Source organism: Eschrichtius robustus, chromosome 9, assembly GCF_028021215.1.
Source record: "Eschrichtius robustus isolate mEscRob2 chromosome 9, mEscRob2.pri, whole genome shotgun sequence".
Classification (NCBI taxonomy): domain Eukaryota; kingdom Metazoa; phylum Chordata; class Mammalia; order Artiodactyla; family Eschrichtiidae; genus Eschrichtius; species Eschrichtius robustus.
In genome coordinates this window covers 61,693,658-61,720,575 of record NC_090832.1, presented here as the reverse complement: position 1 = coordinate 61,720,575, position 26,918 = coordinate 61,693,658, and the positions used below count along the sequence as shown (strand labels likewise).

The 26,918-nt window shown below is 35.4% G+C and overlaps 1 protein-coding gene across 4 annotated transcripts in view; it reads right to left on the bottom strand.

The window, feature by feature from the left end:
* The window catches only part of MMS22L (MMS22 like, DNA repair protein), a 134,260-nt gene that overhangs the window by 53,770 nt on the left and 53,572 nt on the right, over nucleotides 1-26,918 (bottom strand). For all 4 annotated transcript variants that reach the window (XM_068550973.1, XM_068550971.1, XM_068550974.1 and 1 more), the window contains 2 exons: nucleotides 26,231-26,457; nucleotides 23,830-24,333 (listed from right to left, as the gene is read on the bottom strand). In XM_068550973.1, the coding sequence (XP_068407074.1) occupies nucleotides 23,830-24,333; nucleotides 26,231-26,457 (731 nt within the window). The remainder of the gene's footprint in view (nucleotides 1-23,829; nucleotides 24,334-26,230; nucleotides 26,458-26,918) is intronic.

Below are 26,918 nucleotides of genomic sequence, written 5' to 3'. Positions count from 1 at the left end.
TAATCACATAATAACAGCAAAAATAATAAATATCAAAACCTTAACTCTTCTAATATTTGCAAAATCCAGATTTTGTAATAATAACACCATGATAGGAAACCTCAAAACTGTATAATTATACTTTAATTGTATTGTGAGGCATGCATTAATCACAAAGTTTAAGTACCAAGGACAGAATTATAATAATTCTGTAAAACAAATTTAAGCTAGCTAAGTAGGTCAGAACCACTAACATGCAACAGGAGACCTCCGGGAATTTATCAGTTAATGGCTATTTATGTGCAAATGAGTGCCCTCCAACCCTCCAAAATCCTGTGTAGCTGAAGGGTATTTCTGTTAACCAGGAGCACTGCTTAACTGCTGAGGCATAAATTAAACCATTTTATTGGAATGATTTTTAATTCCTCTACTTTCCTCTTACCACATTCCCCTCTACCTTTCTGGAAGCACAATTTACAGAACATATTTAAAAGAAGAAAAAAAAAAAAAAAAAAAAGATGGCCGGAGAGTTTTCAAAACTGGTCTCTCTTGTCCTCCACATGTACATGTACACTACACCTTCAGTAAAATTAAAGGAAACATTTCATAGACTTCACATCCTCCAAAGGGAACTTACATTGTTAAAAAACTACAAGTTTCAATATAAGCACTACATTAACGCACTATTTTACAATGAATTAAAATAAAATTCTGTTCTATATCCTTATATTTTTATCTTACAGAGGACGAAGAAATTCAGTGCAGTTTGCATCATTTTTGTCATAACATCAAACTACATACCTATCAAAGTATACTCTAAGAAGTGGGAAATAAGCTTTTTCTCTTTCTTTAAACAAAACAAAATAAAACAAAACCCTTAGTGCTTAATTTCTAACTTGCCTCAAAATACAGTGAAGCATTTGGGTATGGGAAAGCCAGAATAAAATTTTTCAATGTGACATAAATACGGTTAAAAGAAACCACTGAACATCTGTTATCAGGATCATGCCAAACTTACTCAAGCACAGAGGTAGCATAAAGTTGATACTTCCTAACTTCTAGATTTTGGGTGAAATAACAGTTATCTAAATCAACCCTTTATTAATATAGTGGCAATTTAAAAGTTTCAACTTGTGCTACCATTCCCTTTCTTTCTCTCCCATTATTAACTGAAAAAATATAACCGAATGCTAAGTAAAAGACATGTAGAAACCAAGATAAGACACAATATCTTTAAAATTACAGTATTTTATAGCACAGGTAAAACCTCAGCACTTTAAGTAAGAGTCAAAAAAAATGTAATACTTGTGGAAACTCTCTATTTTAAACATACAACTAATAAAAGTTTGTGGTAAACTCCTTCAAAAAGATAAGAAAAAACGTTCTACTCATCTTTCCATAATTGAATTTTCCAGAGTTGTAAGTAAATTATGGCAGAGCAGATGATTATATCAAGTTTGCTTCTGATTAGTATGCTTTGGAAACATATCACTTCTGGATTCAGAGAGCGATCATCAAAGGTATCAAGTGCTCCACTGGACAATTATGTTTGCATATGAAATAAGGAACAGAAATCTCCAGCCTAATGCCATGTGTTATACTCAAATGCATAATATATATGTCATAGAAATCAAGATGCATTTATAGCCTGAAAACATAATTGCATTACAACTGTCTGCTTTTAGGAAGAAAAATATTAACTACAAAAGATAAATTCTCACACAAATGTAACCATCTGTTAAAGGTCATCACCCTACTTCAAAAGGGAACTCTCAGAAGCTATAAAGTAAGGGCTCACTTGGCTCTCCATCCCCCCCCACCACTACCCCTACCCTTTTTGGTTAGGGACAATACAGTCAGTGTTCATGCCAGAGTCTTCTAGTCACGGGCAGATTTTCTGTCAGATCTCTATGTACCAAGCACTGCCCTAAGGCTTAATTAACCCTGCCCAGAGATAAACAGGACCTTCTCTTATTGCAGAGACAACAGATACGTAGCCGGCTTGCTGAAGGAGTACCAAAATTAAGAGGTAGGTCTCATATTTAGACTATCCCCTTCAAAACTGCATAACAGCATCACACAAGGAAGAAGACTGTGCAGGTATATAAAAGTCATTGAAAGTTACCAATATCTGCATTTACATGGCTGAAATAGCAGACAAAATGACAGAATATTAAAGTTTTCTGACATCCTTAGGGTAATGAGATCAACACCACCACTGAGGGAAATCATAGACCACAGAGTAAATGAAAACTTTTATCACTCTGGAAGAAGCCGCCAAACCTAAAATTTCCATAATTGCTCAAGACGTTGCTTGAATATTATTGCCTGATTATACAGCACCACCCTGGGTCATCAGATCATCTCTTTCCATTATTCTCTCTATCACTTACTCCTGACTTCAAAACTAATGCTCCTTCCTACCACAGTGTATTTTTTAAAATTACTTTTAATTTTTAAAATATATTTTTGTATCACTAGTCTTTTATTTTTCTAACCACAATAGCTTCCTACTTAGTTTCCTTACCTTTTACTCAATCATGCCAAAACCACCAAAGACTTATTAAGCACTGTATGTTAGGCACTTTAGCTGGATACCTAGTGCTGAAATAAAAATAAGAATAAGACAAATTCCTTGCCCTCAAAAAGTATCATTCTAGTGAAGAAGATGGACAAAGACAGATATGGCATTTCAAGTGATAACTGCTCTGGAAGCCACTCGCTCTGCCTGGGGAGCCTGGAAACTCTTCACAGGGGAAACTGCATATTCCACTTACACCTGAAAGGAAATAAGCTTTCCAGGCAGAGAAAGAATCCAGGAACATTTCAGGCAGGGGGATGAAGAGGAAAGGACCAGGTCAGATTTTTTTTGTCAGGGAGTTTATGATTCAGTCTGGGGGAGAAGAGCACATGTGTTTAAAGAACTGCTCTCATACTGTCCCTCTACTTAAAACCTATAGTCGTTGATGTCCTCCTCACCCACATCTATACTCTTGCACCAGTTTCGAAGCCCTTCATAATCTGGTTTCATCTTCCTACCAAAGCACGTATCCTCTTCTTTCATCAGACTAGATTCTTTACCAGCACCGCCCCCCCACCCCCCCGCCAAAACATTTAACCCATTACAACTTCCAGTTCTTGTATCACGCTCCGATTCTAGCATTTTTCCTTCCTTCCTTCCAACAAGTTATATAATTGCTATTCTTATATCCCACCACTTTCAAGGGGCCTTTCCTATCCTTCCTCCTGGCAGTTTCCTTCATTACAAGTGTAAATTCTTCTTCTCCTTTAATACTCAGTTCAAATGCCACCTGTTTCAAAATATCTTTCCTAATACTCTCATTCTATCTCTCTTCTTTCTACTACTGATTAATTACAGTAATATCTTATGATATTCATTATTTATTAATTTTCACTTTTTGAGCTACATCACAGTTATATACATATTATTTACTAAAAAATAATCTCCCTAAGAACAACGTCTGTATTTTTGGCACATAAAGAAGTATTCTGCACTAGTAGAGCTCAATAAATGTTACTGTATGATCCTATTTACTGAATTACTACAACATCTCACTAATGTTTTTTTAATATTGTGTGTGGTATCCTGTATCTCCAACTAGAGAACATCTGGTGCCTCTCTCATGTCCTACCCAGGACCAGGTTAGGACAAGTCCATATAAAGCATCCAAAAAATATTTGCCTAGATATTCATCTACCCTCCACCCACTCAACCCACTTAGTTACAATTTATTTGTTAATTCTTCAAATTTTTCTTCCCTGCTAAGGCACAGGAAAATGAGAACTCAAACTGACTGAAGTCCCTGACATACAAGAAACTCTCATTAAATGCTGTTTAGTAATGAATTATGACTTGGTTATTATGCCTCTATCTAAAAAATAGCATGCAAAAAGTAGCCACCTCAGTATTTATTGACTAACTTATTTTTTCTAATGTATAACTAAAAATCACCAATTACTGGCCAAAGTCAAAATATTCAATAATATTTGTAGCACTGTGAGTTGGTGCTTAAAAAAGTGTTTCCTTTTGTCATTCTTTTTTGTGTTTTTATTTTGTGCATGCTACACAAAACAGGGGGGTAAAAACAGCTCTACGTAAATAAAAGAAAAAAATAAAGCCAATTAAGTAAATTTTAGTTTAATTTTGCTGGCAGTGTAAATCATATTTCCATTTATCAACTTTAAAAAGAAAAGCAAATTTACCTAAAAATATAATTGATAGAATTAGAAACGCTGAAGTAATCTAATCCAACTCTTTATCCTTCAGATGAAAGAACTGAAATATGGGGCCAGCCTGAGGTCCCACTGAAGTTAGGGTACAAAAAGATCTTTCTATCACTTCACATCCCATCTCAATTTGCTTCTCTACAGAAATTTAATTTATTCTTAAACCAGTGGTCTCTCTCTCCTAAAATAAATGTAAATACTGTATTAATGAATACTTGAGGGCATTCTATAGAATGTATTTAATATGCAAGACCACAGGTGAACATGAACAGGTAGCGATTTCAACCTATTTCATTAACTTTGAAACTTTGTATTAAACATAAATAAAAGAACTGAAATGAGAATGAATAAAGGATTCTCTAACTTCAGTGATTCCAAAATAAAAGGTATAAAAGACAAAAAGAGAATTAATGTATATGAAAATTTAATCTTTTTTGCTCTCCCCCTCCCCCACCCCAGCGTCATTATTCCAATGCGATTAAATATATCCACCTGCTATGGACTGAATTGTATCTTCCCAGATTCCTATTGAAGCCCTAACCCCCCAGTATAGCTGTATGAGGACCCTAAGGAAGTAATTAAGGTTACATGTGGTCATAACGTTGGGGCCCTTATCCGACAGGATTAGGGTCCTTATAGGAAGAGACACGAGAGTCTCCCTCTTCCCCCAACAATGCCCCTGCAAGGAAAGCTCATGTGAGCACACAGTGAGAAGGTCTTCTCACTAGGAAAAGAACTCTCACTAGAAATGGACCAGGCTGGCACCTTCTCAGACTTTCAACCCTCAGAACTGAGAGAAAATAAATTTCTGTTGTTCAAGTGACTTAGTCAGTCTGTAGTTATTTTGTTATGGCTGCCTGAACACACTAAGACACCATCTGCCCAGCGTTTTAAACAGTTTATATATTTAAATGATATAAGCACCTAGTGCCTACTAGTCCTAATCTAAATGAAAAATGTAGAATAGCATCCGAAAAGATAAGACATGACTATATCAGTCCATATGAAAATAATGGGAAAATTGAACCATGTTTACTATCTCTAAAGTAGGCAAAATGAACTTGTCTTCTGGGAAACTGGGATTTATAATTACATCTTGTCACAAAACTTCCACTGTAATATAATTGTGAAAAGCCTGGACCATTAGTCTGACCCAAAACATGGAACTTCTTATATTCTGGAGACCACCTACATTTTACATGTGTGGTCTTCAGAATATAAGAAACTCCACACATATATTGGCTCAAACTAATGATCCAGGCATTTCAGAATTCGGAAAAGAGCAACTGTGGAGATATAAAACTTGGAGCCATTAAATAGCTGTTTTTCACTACACTGTAGTTCTATGAATGTAGGATACAGCTTGGTGTACACAGAACACTTGTTGGTTCAGTACTGAGACACAGAAAGTATTCAAGAAATGTATGCTGAATTACACTGGAATTCCTACCAGGAAACGAAAAGAAAAAAAACTGTCAACTGTTAAATATGTGTGTGCATATACACATAAATACATATATATTTATTTTTTAAAGATTATGACATTTATATACATAAAACCCTTAAAACTTCTATATATCCAAAAGGAAATGTAAAATGCAAACTTCAATATATTTGAAACATACATGATGTTCCTAAGTTGATGTCAATCTATAATTTGCTATGGCAAATTAATATTAAAAATCAAACAAGGTTACTTAGTGAGAGGTCATTAGAACAATTCTCATTCAGGGTTATAAGCTTTTCAAAGAAAAGTTCATTTTATAATGAAATTGCTTTACTCTAACAAGAAAAATAATTTTTCTTTCCCTACTTTTTCCTGGGGGCATTCCTCTCAAAGCTCATCATCATTCTAAATATTTAAATCTGGAATGGTGGCTGCCTGGACTAGATGTACAACTGTTTTCCAACCCTTCACTATTTTATGCTGGATTCTCCATTTCTTGAACCCAAGATATTTCTTGTTCTTGGCTAAATCCTTCATTTCCCTGAAGGACACACTGTCTGGAAGTATATCTCAAAAGTATAAAACTAGAAGAAAAAAAGCAAGTGGCACAGCTGTATGCAGTATCTCTGGTATGACAGCATTTATGTAAACTTTTGAAAATGCACAATGCAATACTACATATTGGTTTTGGATTCTATTTTGTCATGTTAAATGATCAAAGTTTGTTGTCCTGAAAAGATCAAATGTTTACAGAACATTTAAAAAGTGGGGGGAAAAGATACATTAAAGTTTCAGAGAACAGGAACGGGAAAAAAAACCCAAAAACAACAGATGTCGGAAGAAAGAAATGTAGAAAAATATACCAATGACACAGTGCTGTAATTAACAATTCACTAAAGACCCTTACATATGCTTATAAGTGGCTAAGTTTTTATTTTTTATTAGTAAAAGGAATATGTTAAAGGTATCAGAAACAACATTAAAAACTTGAATGAATATCTATCCACCTAAGCACAAGCTGCTGAAGACTTATAATGTCTCCTTTCTAATTTTTCTGCCACCAATCATCTCTGCAACATAGTGTGACTGACTTATTGCCATATAATCACATACTTTATTTCGTATAGGGCAATCTCAGAGAAAATTCTGTAAGTGATGTAGAAGAGTTTTAAGGAGAGCCTCTTCAACATTTGGTTATTGATCACAGTGTATTTCTTTGCTTGTATGTCGGCCTCACTATACTGGGGCACTTGAGAGCAGCGATCTCTATTTTCAGCATCTCCGTTTTCTCCAATACCAGCACAAAGTCTGCCACGGCAGGTACTTGCTGGGCACTCAATAAAGGTGGACTGACTGACAAGTATACTTATTTCTGTTTCATGCAAAGGCACAAAATTAATACAGCCAGAATTCTCTAAGCCGTAAGAAAAAAAAAAGGGGGAGGGGAGACACTACTAAGAAACTAGAGTTAATTTATGCTTTCACTTCAAACATAACTGGTATCCTTTTCAGGGAATACCATTGAACCGAACATTCAGAATGGAGCTCTAAAAATCTTAGAGTGGAAAACTCTGTATCTTAAAATTTACTTGTAATATACATTCTTTCACTTCACTTCTCTGAAACCAATGGATAAGCAGTAATGATAATAAAAGCAATCATCACTTGGGTACTCTGCTAGACACCTGACATATATTATCTCTTTTGGTCTTCAAACCAGTTCTTTAATGTGTATTATTACACACATTTTACAGATTAGAAAAATTGAGGTTCAAAGAGAATACATGACTTACTGAAGATTAAAGTGAAAGAACAGTGGCAGAGTCAGAATTAAAATTCACAACCTTTTGAAAAATACAGTAATTTTTTGCTATAAGCAAAAGACATTAATTATTCCAAGTATGACCTGTACATACTAAATGCGTGAAGTGAAAATGTGCTCTGCTGGTTTTGATGCTGGATATATTAATAACTCACAAAATTGAACTACAACTAATATCCTGATTAAATAAACTGAGTAACCCAAATTTTCAACAAGGATCTTGGAAAATCAGATAGTTACAAGAGCCAAGCCAAGTTAAAATCATGTATAGCTCCTAAATGTTTACTGGGGCTAAATAAATTAAGGTTTATTATACAACAAGATACTACATAGCCTTATACAATGTGTATATGTAGAGAGATGTCTTTGATATCTCTTTCATTAAAAAACTAAAGTTGTAGAAATTTCCAAGGTATAACCCCACGTTTCCCACTTAAAATAAGAGGTGGTAAAAGAGGCAGTGTGGATAAAAGGAGAAGCAACAGCAGTTTAGAAGAACAGTCTACAAAGGGTTAATAGTAGTTCCCTTTATGGGAGGGAGGTTGAGGAGAGGAATGACTTATTTTCTGCAGCATACAATTATATATTATTTATATTGGGTACAGGATACATGAATTTTGATAAAATAAAACTTAAAAAGAGAGGCATTAAAAACTCTCTCTCTAGAGCCTTCCAGTGCTTTAGAAGTTACACTGAAAACTTTATTTTATATTCTGCATTAATAGTAAGAAAAACAGGGCTTAAAGAAAATAGTAAGGAACATATGCTGACAAATGCAGGAAAATTCTTTTTTTAAATTCTGGGAGACAAAGGCTAATTAACCCTTTTACCTGTCACTTCACCCCAAACTCTAGAAGTTTTCTATCTCTAGTTTTCTATAGAGCTACAGTTTTGTTCCAAAGTGGACAAAATTTTTATGTTTATAGTCTAAGGTTTTCTCCTGCTAGTTAAAACTTTGCTTCTTTAGGATGTATGTAATTATGTATACATAAACCTTGAATGTAATTAAATCATGGCTCCCAACTTTTTTTTTAAAAAGAACTATGTCTAAGACTCTTTAAATGATTTGGTTTAAAATATAAAGTATCTTCCACATATAATCAAACATGTCCATAAAGATCAAAGTCTCATTTACAATGTTGTAAGTGGCACCTTTAGAGTTGTGTGGTACACAATTTGTAATACAACAGTTCCCAAGAACCCTACCAAGAAACACATAAAGACATTCATCACAGCTTTGTATCTAATGGTGAAACTTTCAACACAGTATACGTTTTCACCAAGAAATGGTCAAGTAAACTATGGTATATCCACACAGGGGAATATTATGAAGCCACCAAAAATAACGTTGCAAATGTCACTGATATGGAAAGCAACTGATGATAGATTAAGTGAAAAAAGCAGGCCACTACACAGTGTTTAACCCCATTTTTTGTTCTAAAAGTGCATATGAATAGGAAAAGTCTAGAAGGATGTAACAAAATATCAATAGCAGTTCTTCCCCATGATAAGTGACTTTTTTAAAAAAACTTGCCTATATTTTCTAAGTTTTATATCACAAACATATAAAAGCCTAATATTGATTTTTTTTTTTAAAAAAATCACAACTGCAGGAGTAAAATGAAACAAAAGTGTTCTTCACCATAGGGTTTTGCTGGGTTTTGTTTTGTTTTAAATCATTTGACTTATAGGAAAAACCTTTTCCTTCCATCCCACCCCCTCCCTAAGAGGGAGATTTATGCAGCATAAGCTACATAAGCAGGAGTGTATTTCACTTTGTATTTTTATCAAGTATCTTTGAAACTGTGCTAACACTGTGGTTGGTAGTCTGAATTAGATTTTGAAGATAAGTTGTTAGTAAAGTGCTGTTACTTATAAAAATACATAATTGAGAGATCAACCAACCCAACTAAGGCCCCCTGAACAAACACTATTCCAGGAAGAGTATACGGGGCTTTCTTGCTCTGAGTAGTTTCACTTCATAAATGGATTAACTCTTGGTTAACTAGAAAATTCTGGAACAACGAATTTCCCAATAACGATTTTTTTTTAAAAGCAATTCACTATGAAGTATGCTCTAAAATACCCTTTCCTTTGCATCCTACCACTGGCAGCTTTTCATCGCCAAAGAGTTCCAAATTCCTGGAAGTCTACAGAGGATGCTCTTTTCTTTGGTATCTTTTACTGGTTTCCAGGAAAATGCCGATAGGAGGCAGCAATGACTGGTGGCAACAGCGGCGGCTCCACTCTGCACAGTAGTTAGCTACTGGCTTCATTCCTCTGTCATTACAGAAGCAAGATGACACTGTTCTCTAATCCAGCCAAACCTGATAAGTACCATCAACCTGTCACTTCCTACATTTCAGATTCTAACATCACAGCATCAAAGAGTTTTTACATTTCGATTTCTTTTGCTGGCAGCAGCCGGTAGCCTCTCATTCTCCCACGGTATTCTAATGCTGCATTTGCACACCGGGGTTACTCCCAGACTGAATAGCAGGTCATCTCCTGCTCACTGAGCTCATCTGTGGCCCATGTGCTAGGCAATTTAGATCCAATCAGCCCTTATTTAGCTCAAGAGTAATGAGCAGCATAGTGACACAGACTTAAGCCTGACCCTCAGGATACTGCTCATCAAGCAGTAAAACTGTGACAAAATCATTCATCTTCCACCCGCTGGCAAGAAATAATACTCGCACTCACTGTATTACTTTTCAAGATAAAAAAAAAAAAAAGTCCTGAATTTTCATGATGTGAGACATTAATTTGCAGAAAGCTGAATTCCCTTAAACCCCCCTGTTGCTATGAGCTCACCAGGGGGGAATAGGCCTTAGGAGACTGAAATGGAATAAAGAAAATTGCTCTAGCTTTCTTTTCATTTTTAAATAAGCCTTAAATCTGACAAGAGATATACTAAAGAGAGAAAAATATACATCGTGTAAGGTAAAGAAGAAACAATTGAAATTAAGAGTTCCAAAGGCTAGTTTCACTCCTTATATTTGTTCTCAATTTTGTTAAAATATAAATAAAATTTGAACCAGAGCAATCGCTCACCCTTCTCCACAAGGTAGATGGAGAAAGGTAAGGAATTGTTCCTTATAGGCCATATCATGGCAAAAGTAAATTCATATCATAAAACAAAAAAAAAATGTACTCTGATGTTTTCTAAGAAACACATCTTAAAGAAAACAACTTTAGGGTAATTACCAGAAGATGGTGAGGATAGCTAGGAACATTTTTAAACTACAATAAATCTACTTTTCCACAATTTATAGTGCCTTCTGAGGTCTTATTAATCTAAAAATAATGGGATAATTAAGAGATCCGTTTCCTTCTCACTGATACATCACTTCATTAAAAAACACGTTTAGTGGCTTATTGTACTATATTAAACATAAATACTTAAATTACTTGCCTCCTCACTTGTTTCCTCTGAGTACTTCCCTTTTATAACCAAATGCCACAACGGTAGTCTATCTACCGAGTTTCTTAAGACTGGGTCCACCTACTGAAATCGCAATTTCAGGTCTTTTTATCCATTCCACAGTTGGAAAAGAGTTATCTTTAACAAACCCATCACAAATGGGATTTGCCAGTCTTCAATATATTTATTATAACAATTGGTCTTTGGTTTAAGAAACACAGCCCTGTGTGGTACCATGAAAGATGACAGTGGCAATGCCTTCCTATAAACTTACTGCTGAATTTCATCCAAAGCTTCAAAGATCTGGTTGGTCTAAATACTTATAGTGAACCATGGGGTTCAGACAAGGAAACACAGTGACATAAGTAAGATTGAGGAAAGTAGCTTTTGCCACATCCCAACGTCTTTTGATTTGTTACCATTTTGCTAAAAAGAAATATTCCAGTGCTTGGTACAGAAAATAATCATGGCATTTCTATTCCCCAAGCTCATCCACTTGCAAAAGAATGAAATGTTTCCTTTCTAGCTCATCCACTTGCAAAAGAATGAAATGTATATTTCTTTTGTCCTTGTCATTTTATCCCAATGTTCATCCCAATTTTTTTCGGTGTTCTTTCACCACTCTTACCTTCCTTTTCCTAATTATGAGAGGTGGAATTTACTGTTTTCATTCAAACTTTGAGAACAACTGTGAATCAGAAGTCATAAAGCTCCATTCATCTACTTCTTGAAAGTAATCTTGAAAAAAAATCTATAATATAAAGCTCTACTCACCTCTTAATTTACTTTTGTAATTTTGGAGATGGGGTTAAATATTAGATCTTACCTAGATTATAACTGGAGATTACAAGACTAGGAGCACAGCAGATAGAAAAAATAGAAGATTAAGAAAAGTAGGTAAGGGTTTCCCTGGTGGTGCAGTGGTTAAGAATCCACCCGCCAATGCAGGGGACACAGGTTAAAGCCCTGGTCTGGGAAGATCCCACATGCCGCGGAGCAACAAGGCCTGTGAGCCACAACTACTGAGCCTGTGCTCTAGAGCTCGCGAGCCACAACTACTGAAGCCTGTGCACCTAGAGCCTGTGCTCTGCAACAAGAGAAGCCACTGTGATGAGAAGCCCGCGCACTGCAACAAAGAGTAGCCCCCACTCACGGCAACTAGAGAAAGCCCGCGCGCAGCAACGAAGACCCAATGCAGCCAAAAATAAAATAAATAAATAAATTCATAAAAAAAAAAAAAAGTGGGTAGGACTAAGAAGTCCATGGACACTTTGGTACCTTTTCTTTGTACCCAGTCTTCTGAAATTCACACAGATGTGCTTTGTTGTGAGTCTAATTTCTTCCATTGTGCTACAGTCATTCAAAAGGCCCTTTCAATAAGGAATCTTCCACTCCAGGGAACTACTTTAAATTATTTTATCAATTATTTCCTCCATTCCATTATTTCAGTTCCCTCTTCCAAATATCTTGCTTCCAACCCAATCCAGATACAGAAGATCTCTACTTTTAGATTCAAAGTGTTCCTGTGGATCCAGCCTCGATGGAGAGGTTCTGGAACCTCTCAAAAACAAGGTAAAAGCTCAAAGGCCCACTTACTCCACCTGTTTCCATATTTTAGTAGGAGAATAGTTTGGTTATAAATATTGAATTGTCAAAATCAAATAAACCTTTCAATTAATTGAGAAGAATGATGAGAAGATGACAGGAGTCTTCCTGTCATCCTCCAGAAGTCCCTTCCGCCCACTGGTGCTTAGAAGACAATAAGCACAGAGTTGAAATTCAGATTATGCTTTAAATCCATTAAATCCATAGCCTGGCTGCACAGATACTGTTCTCTACTTTCATGTGGATATTGGCAAGAACTGGGGACAAGTATAAATCATTACCAAATAATACTGAATCGTTGAAATAATAAAATATGAAATGGTGAAAAAGTGATGGTTTCAATAAACACTTACATAAGTACCTTTCTCTCTATTTTCTGTCTTTCATGTAATAAATACATGAGTGTATACCATATACGTGCACTTAACTTGTTTACGGATGTATGCCAAGTGCCTATAACGTCTGTTATCGTGGTAGGCACTCATAAATATTAGTTGGATTTGCCGAATAATTTGTTTAATGAATATGTATCCTCTGTAAAAAAAAACAATTACAATACAAAGTAGAAAGCAATAAAGGGCATTAGAGAGAAAGTGTTACGGAAATTCAAAGGAAAGTGAGATTGTTCAAGATTGGGGACACATGGATAAGAATACGTAGCTTGGAATGAAGGATAACACTGTTCACATAAAAATAAAGAAAACGTAAATGAAGACAACAAACATGTATTGAGAGGTTATTATGGTCCATGGTCTGGGTAGGTGCAGCATCTAAGTCAGTGCTGACTGAGAGCTCTGCTGCTGTCCACTGCAGCAGCCACTAGCTAACTACCTGTAGTCAGTGAGCACTTGATACGTAACTAGTGTGACAGAGAAGTTGAATTTGTTATTTTATGTTCGTTCACTTAAATTGTCACACACAGCTAGTGTATATGGACAGCGGAGACCTAAGCAGACTTTCACAGAAATCCTATAAGGTAGGGGCTGTTTTACAAACGTGCAACTGAAGCTTAAAAAGGTTAAGTAACTTCCCAAGACTGCACTGTTGGCAAGTAGAGGTGGGATGATTTTATCTCAGGTTTATTGACCCTAAAGCCCCTGTTTTTTATACTATGCTGCAACAGGAAGAGCTCTCAAACACTTCCTTAAGAAGCAGAGGAAAAAAGCACAACTTGCGATTGGGGATTTGTCTACTCTTGCCCGAAATCCCGCCTGCTCCCATGTATGATGCTCCTACGTGAAGCTCTCTGACTCCATCTCTAGCTGTGATCTATTTACTTCTAACTTCTGAAACCACCTTTTCCTTCCCCCAAATCCCTCTAGATAAGGGTTTTTTTTGGTTTGTTTTTTTCTTTTCCTGTACTCTGCTACTCCACCTCTTTGCCTACTGTAACCAGCACTGACCATTTCTGACTTCTGATCTTAACAATTGCTGTCACTCCTTGAATTTAATCCTTTTCTAATCATTGGTTATCACATAACTGCAGCTTATTCAGTCCTCAGATCTGGCTCTACTGTCCTGGCCATGCTCTGGTCTGAACCTTCAACTGGTTTTGACAGGAAAATAAAAAAAAAAATGGTAAAAAAGACTTGGAGATTTCTTGGTAATTAGTAGTTCCATTTGACTAAAGTAAAGGAGAACCACAAGAAAAAGCTGCAGAAATAGGTAAAGCCAGACTGTGGATAACTTCGAAAACCATGAAAAGGAATTAGAAATTTTCTCTGGGTCTATTAGGATGTTATTAAAGGTGTTAAAATACAGAATGACATAAGCAGAATTGCTCTCCAAGAAGATAAATGTGGCAAGAGAATATGAGATGAGCAAAAGCACAAATGAAAAAATAAATAGGACTTCATTAAAATTTTAAAAATTTATGCTGCAAAGGACGTTAAGAAAGTGAAAAGATAATCCACAGAATGGGAGAAAATATTTGTGAATCATATATCTGATGAGGGACTTGTATTTAAATATATTAAGAATTCTTATAATTCAGTAACAAAAAGACAAATAACCCAATTTAAAAATGGGCAAAGGGTCCGAATAGGTATTTCTCCACAGAAGACATAATGATCAATAAGCACATGAGAAGCATGTGATCAGCATCACTAGCCACCAAGGAAATGCAAATCAAAACCATAATGAGATACCTACTACCTCACGTCCACTAAGATCACTCAATCAGAAAGACACTTAGCAACCAGTGTTGGTGAGGATGTGGAGAAACTGCAATTCTTATATACTATAAGTGGGAATGTAAAATGGTGCAACGGAAACAGTTTGGCATTTCCTTAAACGGTTAAACAGAGTTATCACGTGACCCAGCAATTCTACTCCTAAGTATATACCCAAGAGAAATAAAAACATGTCCACACAAATGTTCACAGCAACATTATTCATAACAGCCAAAAAGTGCAAACAACCCAATGTTCATCAACTGATGAATGGATAAATAAAATGTGGTATAGTCATAAAATGGATTATTTGGTAATAAAAACAAATAAAGTACTGATACATGCTTTAATATGAATAAACCTTGAAATTATTATTCTAAATGAAAGAAACTAGTCACAAAAAAATGATGTGTTGTATGATTCCATTTATATGAAAGGTGCAGAATAGGCAAATCTATAGAGACAGAAAGTAGATTAGTGATTGCTAGGGAAGAGGGGTTAGGGAAATTGGGAGTGACTGCTAATAGGTACAGGATTTCTTTTGGAAGTGACAAACTGTTCTAAAATTGTGGCGAAGGTTGCACAACTCTGTGAATGTACTAAAACCATTAATTATATGGTATGTGAACTTTATCTTAGTAAAGCTGGTCAGAAAGTGAATTGTATAAGTGGTATACTTCAAAAAAAGCCGATTAAAAAAAAAAAGGTGGTTTGAGAAGGGAAGGCACTGGAGGCAGGGAGATTAGGCAAGCATTAACAATAGTCTAAAAATGGAGGAAATGGTAGTGAGAATAAAGAAGGGATGATAAAAGAGAGCCTCCAAAGACATTAAAAAAAACTCTCTCACTCAACTAGATATAGAGAGAAAGGAAGGACATACATACATGTCACATTTCTACCTTTAAAAAATTACTTTTCTTTTTCTACAGCAGCTCATTACCGTCTTAATAACACAGAATCACAATTTCCAATAGTTCTATAATTGTGAGGCAATGTTCATGTTCTCTACAATCCTGACTTTATTTTTACAACAAAGAACCTGATTCATTTACCCATCAAAAAGCCATTTCCTAAACGGCCACTATGTAAAAGGTACTATATTAGGAATGGGTTAAAAACCATCCAAGGTAAGTCCACACACACACACACACACACACACACACACACGTCCACTGAGGTTCCCCAGCATAAAGTGTAGTACAAAGAAACAATTATATTATGGGTTCTTTTGAAAATAATAATAATGATAATAATAGCAACATCTAACATTTATTGAACACTTACTAATATGCCAGGGACTGTGTTAGCCACTTTACATTCCTGATTACATTTAATCCTTAAAGGTTTGTGCTATTATCCTCATTTTACCAATAAGGTTGAGATTTGGACACATAACTTTTCCCTTATAATACTTTAAAAGAATCACTTTGTACTTAGGCAAGGAGAATTCATACCTATGTAACAGATCTAGTTGGAGACTAAATAAATGACCCAAAATATTAACTCCTATACATGAAAAATTAAGTAGATAACTTATGTTTCAGCAAAACACAAATAAGGTACACAAACATTTCCAAGTTATTAGGGTGAGTTGATATTATTGCATGAATTTATAAAATATGTTAACATAAAAGGGCCACAGTAAACACACTTTGCAAAATTTAAGCCTGGTAAAGAGTAAATAAGCAAACAAACAAAAAAGCTAATTCATAGTACATACGTAAAAATCTCAGTTGAAAGATACATGAAATATTTAATGATGAAGAGAAATATTTACATTTTATATATTTCCAAAATACTAATACTAGTACATCCCCTTAGAGATGCTTTCTCTGAAGCAACCAAAACTGGTAGATTGATCACTCTTAGTGGGCAACACAACTATCTGATTTTTCAAATAAAAACTGTAAATATATTTTTCCATGGAGCATATTCATGTGTTCCCTCTCAAATTATGAGAACACTGCCCTAAAAATTGGCATAAAATCAAATCAAAATCTGCATCAAATATATATTTCAAATAGTATAAATGATGTACATATGTATATACATGACACACATACACACATATGTACATATACATAGATATATGTCCATATATATACATGATGAAACAGCAGATCAGCAGATATTTTGGGCAATCAGGATATACCAATCAAACTTTGCAAATAAATAACTCATAATAATTTGATTACTTAAAAAATCACATTAATTTCAAAGTTGTTTTGTAGTAAGCCATTCTTCAATAATTAGAAGCTGTAACCCATTATACTAACAGAACACCCAACAACAAAAGGAGGAAAAGCCTTGCATGCTGTCAAGAGTCCCCTTTCTATTTTTCCTGAAAAATCATGTAAATTATTTGGCAATCAGCAGAGCCTCACAAGAATATTTCCGCTTGTACCACCTCCTTCCCTACCCAGAAAATTCCCAGTTATCTCTCCACAGGAAAGATTAAAATTTTTTTTTGTTTAGAATAAATGATACCATACCGATAAAGGTTAAAATAACTAGAACTATTGAGCGTGGAAAATATTTGAGGGGAATGATATACACAGTTTTTCTGTGCACATGTGTGTGCGCGCGTGCGCACACACAAACACACACACACCCATCCCAAATGTCAAAAAAGATGTATAACAAACAGATGAACCTGCAAGTTCGTGGAAAAAGAAGAAAAGGATTTAAAAATATATGTATTTTCAAAATGTATTTTGAAGCCAGGAAAAAGAATCTTAAACCTTTTAAGGAGTTGCACTTGAGCACGTACAGTATCAAAAACAGGGAATCATCCCTTCTGAATTATGTCTTAGTCTCCACATTTAACATCTTAGACAAGTTTTCAGCTGCCTTTAGACTTCTTTGAAACTAGGCTCTTGTTTAATATAAAGTAGGATGTCAGTTGATCAATATCCATTTGGCTTAAATTCTTAAGTCCACAACCCCCCTTAAGTGGTAGAACAAACAGGTACAAGGCCTGAAAATTTATTGTTTCTTTTTAAACTCCAAATGATATTTGCAGATGCCAAAAGGCATTCTGAAATCACTCCACCCCTACTTCAGTAAAAATGAAAAAGGGGGATGGGGAGGAGAGAGAATCTCATGAGGCCTTGTATGTCAAGTTTTTGCCCAGAGCTAATTTTCATAGCTGTGTTATAAAACCCTGAAAATGGAGGTTTGTAATGGAAATGCTGACAGACCCTTAACTATAGCAGCATGAATGGATATAATTAAAGAAAAGCTTTTGGCTACACCTAACTCCACAAATTAAAGACTGCCATTTTTATATTAACCTCAAATAACAGCCAAGTGAGAACTAGAAATGTGATTTCAGAAAGGTAATGTGAAATGTTAAAGATGACTGCTCAAACTATTTGACTTTCGGAGTTTTAAACACAGAGGCATTTAGTTAACATAACCAAGTCAGTATTTTCATAATGCTACTTAATCAGCGATGAAGAACGCTCTGGTGAGCCAGCAGCTCCAGTTAGCAGAAAGTGGCATATGAAGTTATTATTTCTTAACAGCCTAGAGGGAGCCGCTTCTCCCTTTAATCAGTGATCTTAGTTCCTTCCTACTTATAATTTCTCTGTCATACAGTTATAAAACTATTACCCAGTTCAACACACACAGGCACACATCCTGCACACACATTTATGCAGGGACTGGTACCTTATTCCCACCTGAATTACAAAACAGAAGAGATTGCTAAGGTAAAGTATTTCATTCTTTCCCTTGTCAGGGATGCAGCCAGGAATAAATATCATCAATCTATGTAAGCCATCTTCCCTATCTAAACCAAAATTCAAAGAATTTAGCTCTGTTCTTAACTTAAAAGGAAAAAAAAAAAGCCTATGCTTTAATTTTTAACAACTATGCAAATTATTTTTAAACTTTCTAATAGTATTAGTAGGAAAAATATTATAGGATACCTAAAAGATGCCTAAGAAAAGATCTTCAGTGAAGTTTCAGATTTTGGGTTAAGAAATTGGGAACACATCTCTATGATCAAATACCTAGAGGATTTTTCTTGTGTCTCCCCTCCCTGCCTCCACCCTTCCTTCTTTCTTTCCTTTTAGGGAAAACAATTCTGAATGATCTCTGGGGCCCCTTTTCCCCCAAAGATCCCAAACTAAAAGCAAGTCTGTCTTGACAATACCTGCCTTGGAAGGAAGTACTGAAGATTGATGTAATGAAATAAAACTATGCAGGTCACAGTCCCTCTTACTATACACTGCAATCAGCCTCATTGAAGGACTGTGTGCAAATTACTATGCAAGCTTCAGAAATTTAAAAGACGGCAGTGCCTAAACCATGACAGCATTAATAATGACCTGCACATTACTACACCATTCTTATTCACACATTGATCTCATACTGCTCGATAACTTTGGCAACAGAAGTTCTACATGATTTCACATTCTCTTACAGCAATTGTTTTTGATCATAGTTGACCAGTATAAAACAAAACCAAAAATAAACATTTGTACAAGGAATTAAATGTTACCAACATAAATAGTTGTGTCCTTTTTTTCATTGGTTAGTCCTGAAGAACAACAACATACTGCTTGCCCCCTGGTCAAGATGACAGCAAATTACAATCTCAAACCAGATCTCATTTAAAAGAAATTATTAATACAAATGTAAAGTTACTCTCACTTTATATAATTGAGAGTTGTCACTATGCCTCTTGATTCTGACCTCTGTACTTCTGAATACATGGATTAACAGAGATGCATTATGGTTTACAAGGTACTTGGCAAGCAATATTTTCGCAACACTCCTGAGATTGCCTTGGCTCTAATGCTAAAAGCTTCTACTAAATTGAATTTAAACGGCAACAATTTGTTTTTTTACCACAAGTGAAATTTAGATGGTTGAAGTGGTGCTAATAATAAATCAAAGATAAATTATTATTATAAACAAAACGTGATTTACTTGTCTCCACACCTCTTTGTGATTTATTATTCCAACTAATGACTCATTAAAAATATATGTAACTTGCAAAATTATAAAAACAAAGTAATCAAAAGCCCCAGTAAGAAACTACCCTTTTTTTTCCCACAGCAAAAATAAAAGGTAAAAGCACTCAGAAGTATACATGAGTAGTGGTAATACTTTCAGGTTTGCCAACAGATTTCATTCATCTAATTACTTCCTAATTTATAAAAACTGTAGTGGTATGGTTAGTGTCTGTTTAGTTATTTGTAAACTATTATAAAGACAGTGTAAGAAGGCAGCTATGGTATAGGGGTTAGAGTCTGAGGGGTGATTCTGAAACAACTGTGTTATATTAGGTAAATTACAAAAAGTAAAAAGTCTCCATGTTTCCATTTCTTCATCTATAAACAGGGATAACAGGATTGGTAAAGAAATAAATGAGATAGTATTTATAAACTGTACATCTTTTAAGAATACAAGAATTATTCTTGTGTTTCTAGTTACTACTTTTGAAGAATGACCAAAAAAGTTCCTGTTAAGAGCTTGAAGACAAAAAGTCAGTAAATAAAGAAAAAATAATTTCCTATTTATTACTTTCGTTGTATTTCCGTTTTTAAAGCCTCTCCAACTTTCAAAATCAATCTCCTTCTCCCATTACCAAGTTTCCATTAACATTTTTAACAAACTTCTGTGTTTATCTTGGAATGCATATTTTCTAAATATACTCCATACACTAATCTAAAAATGAAAAAGGAGGCTTTCTCATACACCATCAGGGAGACTGAAATTGGTGCAAAATTTTTTAAATTAAATGGGATGATTAAACGGGACTGGAATATCCACCCACATTTAAAATGCACATACACTAACTCACTCTTAGGAATTAATCTACAGATATACCTTCACAAGTGCACAGAGGATGCATATATAAAGATGTTAAAACTGTGTTTATAATAACAAAATGGTAAATAATATAAATTTCCATTATTTGGGGATTGGCTAAATAAAGTTTGGTACATCCATATGATGAAACACTAAGCAGCCCCTAAAAAGAACTAGATAGGTCTCCATATACTAACATGAAAAGCTGTCTAGGAAATACTAAGTTAAAAAATGAAGTTGCAGAACAAAGATCATCCCTTTTGTGTTTTAAGCCTATGAATGGGAAGAAGTCTGGAAGGTTCTATAACAAACCATTTTAATCTATGGAGTAGAAATAGAGCATCACTGAGGTTGGACCAGATAATTCTTTGTTGCGTGGGCTGTCCTGTACATTGTAGGCTATTTACGTAGCAGTATCCCTGACCTCCACCCACTAGATGCTGGGTAGCACCCCTCATACATGTGACAATCAAAAACTTCTCTGGGGGACAAACTCACCCCTAGGTGAGAACCATTGAACTGGAGAATAAAGGAGTGAAGTTGGGGAGAGGAACTTTTACTTGTCACCTTATACCTCATTTTTTTTTTTTTTTTTTTTTTTTTGTCTTTTACCATGTTTACCATGACAGCATACTACATTTGCAATTTAAAGAAAAATCCCAGGGACTTCCCTGGTGGCGCAGTGGTTAAGAATCCGCCTGCCAATGCAGGGGACACGGGTTCCGGCCCTGGTCCGGGAAGATCCCACATGCCGCGGAGCAACTAAGCCCGTGCGCCACAGCCACTGAGCCTGCGCTCTAGAGCCCGTGAGCCACAACTACTGAGCCCGCATGCCACAACAACTATGGCAGCCCGCATGCCTAGAGCCCGTGCTATGCAACAAGAGAGGCTACTGCAATGAGAAAGCCTGCTGACCGCAATGAAGAGTAGCCCCCGATCTCCGCCACTAGAGAAAGTCCATGTGCAGCAACGAAGACCCAACAAGCCATAAATAAATAAATAAATAAAATAAACAAACAAATGTTCCTTTAAAAAAAAAGAAAAATTTCACAACAAAAGAAGATTCCTCCACACTGCACACTGCCTCACTGCTCTCCGAGCTACTGGATTGGCCAAAAAGTTCGTTCAGGTTTTCCCAACAAACTTTTTGGTCAACCCAATACTTTGAAGAACCTGAAAAAAAAAGATTCCTTCAAATTTCTAACTAAAAAATTAAATAGTATTTGTAAGATATGAATCTTTGTTTTAAAAAAAAAACATATATAAGAAACAATACAATTGTTAAGACAAATAAAAAAGACTTGTCTATCTTTAATGGAAAAGGTAGAAAGATATATGGATTCTGCCACTTGGTTCCATGACTGCATCTTCCCAAGATGCCCAAACTCTCACGTCATTTTCTACTCCTTTGCCCAGACTGCTGCACTATCACCAGGATGGTTTAGACCAGCTCCCTCCTCTTCCTTGTTTTGTATATTCAGACAAATATAAACAAACAAACCAAAAATGGTACCAGAAATATGGAAATTCCTAATTCTGCCCAAGAAGCACAGGAAAGTACTACTTACCACTTATTTAAAAATTAAACAAACAGAATGAATTTGGCACTTAGAAAAGTATAATATCTGCTAATAAACTCTGCTAGACTAAGAAAGAACAAATGTACTTCGTGGAGAAGATCCAGAATCAGTAAAAGCTTCTTCTAATGAAGTTGGCTATTCATTTACTTATCCATTTATCTATCCATCCACCTAAAAATTTGATACAGCTTACATTGGGGGCTAAGGGGATGATTATCTGATCAAGAACTAGAGTACATAAATATAAAAACTACACAAAATCTAAAGAGTGAAAACCCGTGGATTAATCTGTATGAACACACAGCCCAACATAAAGCAAATTAAGAAAATTAGTAATAAATGAAACTCGTAATGAATAAATGTCCAAAATTCGGAAATTTCATCAAGTTTACTATCTTTGAAAAACAGATGCTACTTTTGTAATGTGCAGCTAAGAAGAGGGAAGCAGTCTCTTCATTAACTTCAGACATGATTTTAAATAAGATCATATTTTTATACCTAACTTTTACACAACTTTTTAGTGACAGTGACTAACTGCACTGAGTGGTAGTGTCTAACTTCTCAAGAACATGTACTTTAAAGGTGAAACTGTTATGTAAAAAGGGCCTTATAGGCAATAAATGTCATAATCACTGTTCTTAGCCGTTATTGTTTGGGTCGGAGCGTATCTCCACATTTGCATAATTTAAGTGGATCTGAGAACAGTAAGTTTTGTATAGATGACTGGTGTTATAAATAGAACAATCCTATCTTTTTTTAAAAAATAAATTTATTTATTTTTGGCTGTGTTGGGTCTTCATTGCTGCGTGCGGGCTTTCTCTAGTTGTGGCGAGCGGGAGCTACTCTTTGTTGCGGTGTGCAGGCTTCTCATTACGGTGGCCTCTTTTGTTGCGGAGCACAGGCTCTACGTGTGTGGGCTTCAGTAGTTGTGGCACGTGGGCTCAGTAGTTGTGGCACGTGGGCTCAGTAGTTGTGGCGTGCAGGCTCAGTAGTTGTGGTGCACAGGCTTAGTTGCTCTGAAGCACGTGGGATCTTCCTGGACCAGGGCTCGAACCCGTGTCCCCTGCATTGGCAGGCGGATTCTTAACCACTGTGCCACCAGGGAAGCCCCAAACAACCCTATCTTAATCTTAGAATAAACTATTTCAGCTGGATGTATTGTACTGGCCAAAAAGTTCGTTTGGGTTTTCCTATAAGATCTTTTGGAAAAACCCAAACAAATTTTTTGGGCAACCCAATATTTCATGCATTTGAGGCTGCAACTCTGCAGCAAAATATTTAAAGAAACTTACTTTTTTTTTTAATGGTACAATGTGGCCAAAATCTCCTTATGCACACAAAACTGCATATGTTTCAATGAAAGCCACCTCAGATTTGAGCTCATAGTCTTGCTTAGAATGTCTGAAATATCCCTCTGGATTATAATGCTCTTCTAGGAGAGGTAGAGAGGAAAGAAGGGGCCAAGAGGCATGGCTCTTGGACTACACCAGCGCTACTCTTGGTTTAGTTTAGTTTTATGTGTTTGCACATAAGCTTTCTTTCAAAGAAGCACTGTTTGCAAGGACTGTTTGAAAACTACTGATTTATGTTACATTGCAGTCAAACTCCTTTAACTCCTCTCTTTACAACTGAATTTCATGAGTATGTCAAAAGGAAAACTTTAATATAGAATCAACACAGGTGATGATATAAAGCAAATCAACAAATTAGAACGTTACTGGAAAGCATACCTGATTCTGGCCAGAACAGCTTGTAGAAAGCTCAACACTGTCCGAAGTTCAGATTCTTGACAAGCTCGTAGAAGCATACTAAAGCCATCATTAAGCAGTTTTTCATGGGAAGGATGCAAGCAATGGCTAGTCTCAAACACTTCTTGAACACCATCAATATATATGGAAAGAAGTGACCAGAGAGTCTGTCTTTGTCCCATTTCATCATTCTTAGATACCAAGAACTCCTTTGCTTTCTCCCGGAAAGCACCTGAAAATATCTCAGCCAAAACACTGATGTCCAGGTTTTTCTGGGTGTACATCAAGAGGAAGGCCATCTGACCCTTCCAAATGAGAGGAGATGTTATAAAGGCAGGCCTGAGGAAATTTAGGAGGCCTAAAACATGACTTGCTACATCTTCCACCTCTGCCACACATGCTAACAGTAGAAAAAGGCTGAAAAAGTTTTGCAGACCAACTTCAGTTAGTTCTTCCATTCTTTTTTGATGGAATTTAGAATATATCCTGTAAAACAAAAAGCTGAATTAATAAAGTTGTTTCATTCACAAAAATGCATCTTTCAAAATAACATTTCACTCAATACTCATGACAGTCTCATTACTTTAAATTGTTATCTATTTCTACATAATGGTGCTATTGTGTCACTTTTCCTGCTTAGAAAACAACCTCACAGAACACCACTGTCCCCCCTTATCTTCAAATTTCTCAAGGATGCAGCAAGCATCTATAAGTGAATCAAAGGATTCAGTGGCTTTCCCCAAAGGACAGTAAAAATGTTCTTTTCATATAGTACATGGTTTTTCCTTTTATTTTAGTCCCCCCATTACCTTTCTCTTTAAATTCTTATTGACAAATAAAAAAAGAATACATAATCCTTTTAAGTACAACTTGTTGCACTTTACAGAAATCTGAACAGGGCAATTTTATGTAACAATTTTCCTTAAACCCTTTCTCCCTCTACCCTTCACAAAGACTTGGCTCTTGCTATACTTATATGTTAAGACAATTCAAAACTCTGGAAAAATTATTTTTACCTACTTACAAAGAAAAATTGTTAGCGTTCAAATATCCAAGACTAGCCATTTAAAAAGCTGCTGTCAATACTATTTAATACAATTTAAAAGTTGATGTACTTTTCTTTCATCAATTAAGGGATTAGAATTGAAAACCATTTTGAATCTTACTTATGGATTGTTAAATTTCTTTGTAACTTCTATAATTGGTTTATTCAGGACAGAAATGATTAATGCTTATGAGAGGTTAAATGTTTATTTATAAACAATGAAGCTGATAAGCTCCTGAAAGTAAAGATCTGCTTAATTATCTTTATATCCTCCATCATGCCCATAATAGTGCTTGGTAGAGAGACTTGTTATTGAATTCCAATTTCTTTTAGCAATAAAGTTCTGAGTATTATGTCTTCCATAAAATGATTTAAGATTCAAAAACAAACTGGCAAACAGAACAAAATAAAAAAACTACTGTTTGAGCTACCTAATTACTTGGAGGTTTAACAAAGACACTACCATTAAAAAAAAAAAGTATATTCTAAATAAAAAATCCGAACTGTATCACCATAACCTTGCAAGAATTATTCACTGTGTGAATCAAACAGGAATTTCATGTAGTGATTCTTGAGAAGTCTCTACCGAAGATAAAAAGTATTCTGCTGTGAGAGCTTCCACCACATAAGCTGAGCAAGTGGTAGAGGGCAGTCTACTGCACAGAGGGCTAGAAAAGGGGCTAATAGGCAAGAGAAGTAGAACAAGGGAAGACAATTAAGAATCACACCCATTTAACAAGCAAAACTTTCAAAAAAGAATAGACAAATGTGATCAAAAGTTTATGTGACCACACCAGAAATGAAAATGGCTTACTCCTCAAATGAGAACATCAGAGTTATTTGGTTCTATTATATTCTGGTTAGTTGTCATGCAAGAAAGCAGGGCTTGTGGGACTGGTGGGCTCCAAGAACACGAAGTTTTATAGACTGAATCTACCACCTGCCAATGTATGATTTGGAGATGTTTCTTATTTCTATAATTTTTAATAAAATACATGCAAAGAATTACATAAAACATTACAATTAATTTTGACAAGAAAAACAACAGTTCTCTTATATCCCTGCATTTCATATATGGAATTTCAATCTTCAGGACTGATGAGATGAATAAGAAACTAAAATCCTCCCCAAGTTATGGATGGATACTAGGTTTGTTCCTTTCTATAACAAACTGGCAAGATCAAAATGCACCATAATTTGCTGTCCTACATTAACGAATACATTTAAAATGTAAACCGTAAAGACAAACAAGCACAAGTTAACTTAAAAAATACAAACAGTAAAACTTCTCCAAAGATATAAGTGAACATTCATGACAAAGAAAGATATGGCACATACCTTCCTTTGACTTGTTTCCAAGGATGAGGGCCATTGTTCTTCATTGCTTTCTTAACAACTTTTGCCAAAATGCAAAGGAAAATAGTGTAACTACTGCTGGATTTATACAGGTCATTATCTTGTTTATCACAACAGCAGGTCTTCACCATTTCTAGCATAGACAAGGGCGACTTAATGACATGTGTCAGGCCTTTCAAAGGAAGCCAAGAAATACTGAAAGAACTATTCTAAAAGCAAAAGACAGGAAACAAGTATTAAGTCTCTGAATAAATAAAAATGGAAAGCTGTAAATCCCAATTAGCTCACTAGAAGTTTGACTATTCTTAATCACAAAAATTACACAGCCATTACCACATATTCCCCTAAAATAAAAATTCCATTCAAGCACAGAACACCAAGGGGTATTCAAATTTCTGGATTATCCCCAAAATGTCTTATTAACCGTTGGTTTGTTCAAATTAGGATAGCAACAAGATCCATACATTGCATTTGGTTGACATGCCTCTTAAATCTCTTTTATTCTATAAATTTCCCAATATTTTTGTCACAGCATTTATCAGGTAATTTATTGTGTGGTATTTCCTAGATTCTGGATTTAGCTGCTTGTATTTTCCTAGACTCATTAATATATTCTTTCATCCTCTATCTTTTCTGTAAAGTGGTAGCTGTACCTAGCGGACTGGTCAGA